Below are 10,255 nucleotides of genomic sequence, written 5' to 3'. Positions count from 1 at the left end.
GCACGTTTCCCAACAGAATCTACATATAGTACTTGCCCCTTCACACCCAGACGATGTGGGATTGTGCACCTGTAGCTCACCCAGTGTTGTAGCCTACTGATGTCACCTGCCCATAAGGTCGCCACAATTTTCCTACCGATTTATGAAATTCTCTCTGTCTCCCTTTCTTCTCTGCATACATAGATATAGTGTGTGAGTTTGAGTCTGGTCTATAGAGAGAGTACTACATCGAGCCGGTTCGCCTATTTCTCCGATTTGAAGTGCTGTCACCAAAGAAAGAAAGGTCGTTATATCTTGGAAGACAGGCGCTCCAGAGTCTGTCAGCACCATAGCAGAGCAAATTTATCTTAAGGACATATAATTAAATTATAGCCTCGTCCTATTATCAGGTTCCTTATACATATAGTTTAATATATTATTTTATAATTTTATATAATATTTAATACTATTGTCACAGTATTATATATATATATATTAATTTATCATAATATTTAAATAATGATATTATAGTATATAATATACATAGACATTTTTAGCAACATTATTCTCATTTTAATTTACTTGAGTTTACCAAATTGTGAAAAAATTCTGAAAATGGATGTCTTTCAAGTTCAAATAACATTAAACTCTTCATTTCACATATTTCTACATGTAAAATAAAAAAATAATTTGAAAAACAATAGCCTAAAGTAATACATACACAAACACCAAGTCTAGTAATGAATAAACATTTTCCAAAGTGAAAAACTTCAAAATACTCGTAAGAATAAAAATGATTGCGTGAATTTTTTACCAAGATAGAAGAAAATAAAAAATAAAAAAAGACGAACCAAACACAGCTCATCTATATTATTTTCATTTTAAAAAAATATATATACTAATAATAAAAATGTTAAAAAAAAAAAGAAAAAGAATTTATTGCCACAATCCGAGCCGCCCATCTATATAATAAATGTGCGCGGGAAGCAACGTGCGTAAATTAAAAGGCGGGAAGCTCCACTAGAGAGAGAAGCCACTTTGATCTGCTTCAATATATCGCAGAGACACAGATAAGTCTAAACCAGAAGTATATTTCTGCTCATGGATAGGTATCTATTTCCTCTAGATCCATCTACTGAAAACCCTAAATGTATCAGAAGGTAAACAAAATTTCTTATTTCTCAGTCAATTGTCTCTCAGTTTGTTTAATTTCTTAGATTCACATTATTCAATTTTGATGTATTTTTGGTTCAAGACCTAGATGGAAGAGGGCTCTAATGGAATTGAACGGAAAATTCGAACCCAAGTATCGCCACGACATGTCTCATCTTTTGATGCAATCCTATTCCGAGGTACATTATTCCTTAATTTATTTCTTCAATTTTTATTTATTTTTCGTTATTTTTTAATTTTATTTACCTAAGACACTAATTTTTTTCTTCTTCCCTTTATTGTGGAAAGATTGGAGCGTTTGGTCATTCATATCATATTGATGGATTACCATGTCAAACCCATGTATGGAAATTCAGCACTCTGCCCTTTGCTAATTGCCTTTTAACAATTTAAATACTTTTAATCATTTCTCCTTTCAAGTTTCATTATTCATTTGTACAGTATACCTTTTGTTTGGTTTCCATGAAAATGGAGAAAAATGTAAGAAAATTACAATAGGGACTAATAATGTTTCAAAAAGAGGCTTGGACTTATAATAAACTGCATTTGGCAGCATGTAGTCCATACCTTGGTAGTGGACCTGAAAAACATCATAGCTCAATTTTTGAACTAATTATTCTAGTTCCAAGGTTCAGATTCGATGCGACCAAGTGCAGCCGTTACAATTTAATTACCATTGCTTTTTTTTTTTTGGCTCATGGAAATTATTGGAACTTTTGTACAGATGAGTTTGATTACTAATGCTGGATTCATGGACAACCCAGCACCATTGAGAAAGTTAGTGTTCTCTCAGTCTTTTATCTAATTTTGATATTTTTCTGCCTCTACTTATATTTCTATATGTATTCACTTCTTCATCTTTTATTGCTGGGATGATCTAGTGGTAATTCGGTTAAGAGTTCTGAAATTTGACTCTTGTCATAAGCAGATGTTGGCATGTGGTCCTTTTTATTTATTTATTTATTTATTATTTTGGTACATAGTATGGCATTTGGTGTAAGATTTAATTTTAGTTATTAGAGATTTAGAATATCAAACTACACATTTATAATTCTGTATGGTGACATTCATAAACAATCAACGCTTGTTACTGGTTATATCTTATGACTTATGATTTACTAATAATGATTTAACATGTAATCGACAAGATGGCCTTATGCTAAAAAAATATAATTACACATGGGATTTGTGCCTCAGGAAGTCTTTGGGAATGAATTGTGTGGTGGTGTAAACCTGGGAATTGGGTTGAACTGCCTTGCTGTTTTAATAATTTTGTGCTTACCTAATTACCAAATTGAAACTAATCCACCTAACCAATCAAGCAAACTTTCAAGCAATAAAGTAAAACAAGAGAGACAAAGAGCAACATCAGTACTTTTTCGTGGAAAATCTGAATTGGGAAAACTGTAGGAACTGATCCAGAGCTTCCCAATTCGCTATACAAAAAAAGTTTATGCATATGATGCCAGACTCAGCCTTACGCATAGCACAACTTACCAAGATCCATTTACTAAACACCTCATTATGATGCTTGGTTACCACTCGCCTCTTATGAGCCCAGTTATTGAAGACAGACTCATGTCTGAATCTCACAAAGCCAGTTACTGATCTGTCAGCGCATTTATTCCACATGATTCATCTTCTCCCATAATGATCGTAAGCCAAGCACCTTAGTTATCCGAAGGTTTGTTAATGTAGAAAGTTGGTTGATCAATGCAATAGATTGTGAAATGGCATGATGAGATGCAATGATGACGCCACTGTGATGTTGTTCTTATATTGTCAAGGCTGGGATTTATGTTGATCTTGATGGAACTACCTGTAAAGTTACACATATGATTGCCATGTGTTTCTAAATAAGAAAAGGTTGCAAACCCAGAACCCTGGATGAAAGACAACGTGTTCTCCACCCCCTCTATGTCGAAGTTGTAATGCTTTTTATATATACAACAACTTCTTTTCCTGCTGGCTCCTATACCTTCTATGTTTTATCACCATATTGCGATTTGTTTCTTTCCCTTCCTCTATTTTCTAGATTTTTTACTTAGTTTCTTAAGAACTTATAATTTATTAATTATGCTTGATTTGTCTTTTCCTTTGATTTATTTATTTTTTGAGCAAGGACATTTCTGCAATCTGTTCATTCATTTTCTTTCATTTACAAGCATTCGTCATTATGAATTTCTTTTCAGAGAGGGGGTCTCTGCACTGGAATTTGACAACAAGGTGAATGCTGAATCATTACTTGAAAAATTATGGTAGTTGAAGTTTACTCTCTGTTTTCACTAGCTTATTTCTTTTTTTTTTTTTTTTTTGGATATTAAGATTTGGATATTAATCACTGTAATTGTAGTCTTCTTCAGAACATAATAGTCACGTTATACTGATTGAACTGCTTAGGAATGTACGGAAACAAAGAAAATGCTTTTTAAGACTAGCTAGAAAGTTTTGACATTTTAATTTTGTACATAATTGATATTAAATCAAATTTTAAGGTGGAACATGATTTTATAAAGACAATTTGCTTAAGAACATGGTTGAAATTACCCCCTTGGTTCCTTTAGTGTTTTACTTTACTTACCAAAGAAAAAGAAAATAAAGTTCTCAAACATGTTAAAAACATTATCTCAATAAAAAATGTGGAGTTTATGACACTTGAAAAAAATTGCAGGAAAAATGGGAATGTTGAAAATTGAAAAACATGGATTAAGTAACAAGAATCAGAAGAGATTGGAAGTGAAGCATCGCTGCTACAAAATCACAACAAATAAGGTCTTATAGCACATGCATAACTTCATAAATTCATTTTGGGATTTGTAATTAAGTTTGACAAAATCATGTGCTTGAGCTTTAAAGTGGGAAAGTAGGAAAATAGCATAGTACGCTTGTGCCATGATGATTATTGTGTATTGATGTGATTATTGTTATGGAATGCATTCCCAACTGTGCAAAATCAAATATAAAAAACTCATTTTTGTAATGAAAATGTTAACAATCAAAATGTGTGTGCATGCGTAGTGATAAAATATTGGCCAAAAAAAGGGAAGAAATGTTTGGATTCGTGTTTGTAAACATTAAAGTGGGGTAAGACGTCTTAAAGTTTGAATAAACAAGAGGTCGGGAAGAAAACCGGTACACAAACAACATAGGAGCAAAATTTAAATTGGATAAAATTTGAAATCCTAAATAGCTTGAACCTGTGAAAATTTTCTAATAATATATAGATATAGGCTGCAAATGAGATTTACCTGCTCAAATGATGAGGCAAAACCTTAAAATATAAGTTTACTTAGTTTTGCGGATATTGATGAAAGTATTGTTCTTATTAAACGTGAACTGTGAAAACGTTGGCCAATTTTAAGTATGAAACATAATGTTTCGCTTTTTTTGTTTTTGTTTTGGTTGCAAAAAGTTATTCTTGGCAGTCCAAGTTTTACTGTTGCACCAGACAGTATTTCCTAGAACGATATACTAGGCACTTTACGTCCATGTGAATCATATTCTTGTTCATTTTCTTTTTTCTGGTTGCAATGTACTTGGAATGTTAAAACTCATGATGTTTTCAGTTGATATTTACATATAATGAAATGTGTTAAAGACAAGAAACATATAAAATAACTTATTAGAGAAAGGACAACTTCATAATTTTAGTGCTTTTAAGGGCTCCTATGTATATCAATCTTTTACAGTATGCTATCTACTTATATTGCTTGAACCAAGTTAATGTATGAGAAATTGAGTTTATCTAATTGAAACATTTACTGCTTTGATGTATCATAAATGATCTAGTCTTTTATTTACGTACACCCTTCCTGTGTTGCAGAGAAGCTCAAACATATATGTCCCTGGACCTCTTTTTATTGTCATTTCCTTGTAGTTTGAGATGGCATTTTACTTTTCTTCGTAAGATTCTTTCCTATGATAACTGGGCATCTAATTAATTTTTTTTTTGTCAGGGAATATACTTGGCATCAGTGACAAAATTAGGGTGCTTAATGGTCCATGACTTTGAAACTCTTTATTGCCATGGTACTAAATTATCGACTTGCAAGTTTCTTTGCTTAAGTTTACTTCTTTCTTTATTAATTTGTTTTAATGCATATTTTTATGACCATGTCTAGTGTAGGCTTGTTTAGGTTTTAGCCAGATTTACTGTGGAGTGATATGTGTGTATTTTTGGTTTCAAATTCTTTAATTCGAGAGAACAATGCTAATGGATTTGCAAACAAGATTATCTTGATTAGTACATGCAAATAGGCATGCTTTTTTTCACTTGGGCCACTGGGACAGTGGACCACCATTGCTCATGCATGTTTTAAATTGGCCTTCTTTGAGCTGCAAAATTGACATGCGCACACCAAAGTAATTCATTATTTCTTTAATGCAAAGAAACAAACAAAAAAAAACTTATATTGTTTCATTTTGGTACTTACTGAACAGAATCTGTAAGGGGAAGCATCAATCTGCTACTACAGCTATCATATGAGACATACGCTAGTTTGCCATGCTCTCTTGGGCTAATTACCTTTGTAGAAAACTTTTGTCCTTCTGCATCACTCATAGAATCAAAGTCAACATCCTGCATAAAACTATTTGTCCAAAAATGAAATGTGGATGTCACATTCCTTTAACTTGCATTCATAAATTAGCAGTTGTTTCCGTCATCCTTGTTGAAATTGCTTGTAGGATGACAGGTACTACTAAAAGAAGGGGTCAATCAAGTTTCTTTTCTTGATACTTCACGATATTAGCCTTATTTGCTGTCTCCAAAGAATTTTAACAACACTCTTCTTGATGTAGGTTCGAGGCTTGAGTTAACTAGACAAAAATTTATGTTTATGATGTCTTAATGGAATATGACAAGAGAATCACTTAAATTGGATTTGGGTTTCTTCTTCTTCTATCGTTGGTGTTGATGGTGCTACTCTAGTTATTCAAACATTTCTATTCTATTCAGCTAAAACCAAGCACACAATCTTTTGCTAAATATTTGACAATCATGTAGCTGACTCTAATTAAGGTTCAGGTGAATTAATTTAGAATGTAAGGATGGGACTAGTTCTCGAAACACGTCAGTTTTGTTTTTAGGAATGGAAGGCATATCTGTTTTTGGCTTGATCACCAGTGTGGTGAGGGTCATTGGAAGGTAGTTTGGCATATTAAAGTTCCCTCAAAGGTTCCTTTGTTTAATTGAACAGCTGTTTTAGGAAAGTTTCGTTCCATTAACAGTTTGATAAAATGGTGCAAAATCATTGTCAACTGAATTTTTATTTTTTTTAATCAAGTAAGTACTCACACATACATTGCCCATGCCGGGACTCGAACTCCTCCCCTCTTCTTTGAGGGTAGGGAGGTTGTACCATTGGACTAAAGGTCCATTGGTATTGTCAACTGATGTTGCATGTACAAGATGCGTTGTGAGTCGGTGAGCCACTTACTGATGTGCTATTCAGTGGCTAGAGATTTTGCACCCAATGGTACAAAAGGTCCATTGGTATGTCAACTGATGTTGCATGTACAAGATGCATCGTAAGTCGGTGAGCCACTTACTGATGTGCTATTCAGTGGCTAGAGATTTTTGGGCCCTTCTCTATTCTTTCTGTAGTGTATTGGAGTATGCGTAGCACAATGTCGTGATCTATAGTTGGGGAGGGTGGAGAATGTGTAGAAGAGTTAAGAATGTTTGGTATGCGGTTGCATTTTGTCCTTGACAGAGTATTTGATGTGAGAGGAATATGAAGCGGAAGCTTATGAGACCTGGAGGGGGTGAATATGTCTACTTATTTTAATGACCAATATAATTTTTGTGTTCTATTAAACTGTATGATGCCAATCAATCACACAACAATGCAAGAAATGCAATAAAGTAAAACAAGTGGAGAGAAAATACCAGAGTTTTTTTATGTGGAAAACCTCAACTAGGAAAAAGCACGGAGACTATGCCGTCTTAGGCGAATCAGTCGAGCAGTTTTGAGAAAGAGTATAATGATTTCCAGTGCCTTCGGAATTGCTCTCCATTAGTCACCAACCCTAGTGCCTTGGTCTCGGATCAACCCCAGTGTTCTTTGACTCCAGCCGATCCATGCCAATGCAATCACTTCATAATGACCTGCTTAACCTAGTGATCAAAAACCTTTTGTCTTCTGCAAGTGCTAGCTAAGAATTGACTGATTTTATGGTGGATGTTCTGAAATTGATGAAGTTCCATGGTCTCGGATCAATCACAAAGTTGTATGAATGGTCTCTACTAAATCCCAACTATGTGATAAAGAAAGCTTTAAACATCACTGGAGAAGCTAGAATTTTTTCAAAATCTCTCTTTCTACTCTTATGTATTGTCTATGTTCTATGTAAACCATGAACCCCATTATATAGGTTTTAGAAATCCTTATTCAAGTCCTAGAATGATTATAAATCAATTGAGCATGTGTTGGATGTGCTTTCCTTGAGTTCACATCCAAGTCGAACTTGAATCGCATAAAAACACATTAAAACTGACTCTGGGCAAGTCAGACTAGTGCAGGATGAGTTCTCAACCAGTGCATGTTCTATCTGGACTAAGTTGGACCAATGCATGTCAAAAGTTAGACCAGTGCAACTGCTCTTTGAATTTTTTGTGTGGAGAATTTGCTGAAGACTTGATTTCAGTGCTCAGGAGAGTGGTCAAACAAACTTGAAATTGAGTGTATAAATATATCATTGGAAATCTTATGGGGTCTAATTTTCGACCATATAAAGAGCACAACAAAATTTGAATAAGTTATGACTCAATAAGACAGAGGTTAGATTTAGCTGAATTCAACACCTATTTGGGTCAAGGTCCACCCGAATCATGTTCCTAGGTTTTCTAAACAAATTTTCACTCGTAAAACCATTTTAATACCTTTATAAAAATGTCCATGTGCATGAAAGTCACTTATGAATTTTAGCCATGTTAAGCCAAATCCAAAACCTAGGTCAAAGCTGGCCCAATCTGTCTAGCCTTTACTAACCTATTTTCTAAAGTGATATTGAACCTCATAGAGCACATTGTTGAGATCTCTTGATGTAGTTTTCATCTCAGTACTTCAATTAACTTTGGAATGGAATTTGCCAACATAAAAGTAATATCCTAACAGAATATGTGTTCCTTTGAAGGGGTGGAGATACTTATTTAAAGAGTGAAGCATTAGATATTGAGCCACTTGTATTTTAGGATCACAGGGTAATCTTCAGTTATGACGGAATTTTTGTAAAGTACTTGGATAATATGATAATAAAGCTTTACTTACCAATGTGCATTAGTCCAGATGATATGATTTCTCCTCTCCAAAAGGGAAATTGAGAGTTCGAGACCTGCTAGTGGCAGTATTGTGGGTGCATGCACATTTTCTTGAACTCTCGGAAAAAAAATGAAATAAAAAATAAAAATAAAGCTTTAGTTCGTTGAAGCTTTACATCTTGTTTCCATGGGTTGGACCCTTCTGGCACTTATCAAAGTATGAGAATTAGTAAAATAAAATTAGGGCTTAATTAAGTTGAGTATCAGTACAATTTGATTGTTGTTGACTCCGTGACTCGTATATCTGTGTCTCATGAGAATGAACTTTGGATGGATTCTTCATTTACTTGGGTTTATACAACTTTTTTCACAGCATCTTTATAACCTATTGAAACAATAGGGCTGTATATAACTTTCATCCACACCAAAAGCAAGAAATTAGTGTTAGTAGGTCAATGGTTTCTACATATTAGGATGGGTAGGGGCAATACGTTTTAGGTTCAGTAGTTGTCTAGCAAAAGTAGAAAAAAGGTACGTTTGTGCATTCTACTTAAATGAATGCAAAACTGAGACTCAAATGAAACTTTTGGATGTAGGCCAGCAGAATACTGAAGGGTGGTGCTCCTTGCTGTTCCTGCATTGCTGGTGCTTGAAAGTGTGTAGTTTGTTAACTTAGCTGTTAGCTTACTGAACATTGTAAGATATTCATTGCGGCTTTAGCTAATCCTCACACCCTGACAACCTAATTCTTCCAAGTCTTTTTACCATATTGACATGACACTACTACATTCTATGGTTGTTTGCAGCTGTGAAATTTTTTTATGGAAAATTCTTTATGGTTCTGCTATCTCCTTTTGAGTTCCTTGAAGAAACGGTGATGGAAGATACCAATTTGAAGGAACATCAACTTGTAGATATCCTGGTTTTCTGTAATTCATTTTTCTCACTACATAAAATCTAAAATTTACATTAAACTCTAAGGCTATAATCAAAAGCATCATATTGATCTGTTAAGCTCTCGATTACAAACTTGTGTATGTTTATGTATTTCTTTTCAGATGAAATGAATTAATATTCTATTGTGTGATAATTTGTACATAAAATATCACACATGTGCATGGACTGGAACTTTCCAACCGTGCAGGATGCAAATGAGAAAACTATGTACAACTAGAACTTAATCTATGAAGAGGAACAACCTAATCTCATCTATCACCAAATCGAAAAACACTTGCCATTTTGAACTTTAGAATGATGCTTAAGTATTAAAATTGACTTTGCCTATGGACACACGTTCTTGGAAGATCTTATGTAAATATTTTGAACCTTAGTGAAGATAGGTTGCTCTTTTTAGTCTTTCTATATGTGTTGCATTGATAAACATGTCCAGTTAGTAGGTTTTCTCATCTTTTTATTTATTTATTTATTTTTTTACATGCTTGTTGTAAAATCCAAAATTTAGATTAAACTCTTAAGGCTATAATCAAAAGCATCATATTGATTCTGTTAAGCTCTCAATTACAAACTTGTGCATGTATATGTATTTCTTTTCAGATGAAATGAATTAATATTCTATTGTGTGATAATTTGTACATAAAATAATTAAGATGTGCATTGACTGGAACTTTCCAACTGTGCAGGATGCAAATGAGAAAACTATGTACAACTAGAACTTAATCTATGAAGAGGAACAACCTAATCTCATCTATCACCAAATCCAAAAACACTTGCCATTTTGAACTTTAGAATGATGCTCAGTATTAAAATTAACTTTACCCATGGACACACGTTCTTGGAAGATCTTATTTAAATATTTTGAACCTTAGTGAAGATAGGTTGTTC

The 10,255-nt window shown here is 33.7% G+C and overlaps 1 protein-coding gene across 1 annotated transcript in view; it reads left to right on the top strand.

Moving 5' to 3' along the window:
- Window positions 1-798: 798 nt before the first annotated feature.
- Window positions 799-10,255, top strand: part of LOC132313959 (uncharacterized) — a 71,472-nt gene continuing 62,015 nt past the window's right edge. Inside the window, exons 1-6 of the mRNA XM_059812891.1 lie at window positions 799-1,139; window positions 1,235-1,331; window positions 1,441-1,494; window positions 1,877-1,929; window positions 3,345-3,378; window positions 5,109-5,203. Of these exons, the coding sequence (XP_059668874.1) occupies window positions 1,081-1,139; window positions 1,235-1,331; window positions 1,441-1,494; window positions 1,877-1,929; window positions 3,345-3,378; window positions 5,109-5,203 (392 nt within the window). The 5' untranslated portion in view covers window positions 799-1,080. The remainder of the gene's footprint in view (window positions 1,140-1,234; window positions 1,332-1,440; window positions 1,495-1,876; window positions 1,930-3,344; window positions 3,379-5,108; window positions 5,204-10,255) is intronic.

The sequence above is a fragment of the Cornus florida genome, unplaced genomic scaffold (genome assembly GCF_030987335.1).
Source record: "Cornus florida cultivar Cherokee Brave unplaced genomic scaffold, ASM3098733v1 CherokeeBrave_3.0.0_Hap2_Chr06, whole genome shotgun sequence".
NCBI classification, from domain to species: Eukaryota; Viridiplantae; Streptophyta; class Magnoliopsida; order Cornales; family Cornaceae; genus Cornus; species Cornus florida.
This window is presented reverse-complemented; position numbering and strand designations above follow the sequence as displayed.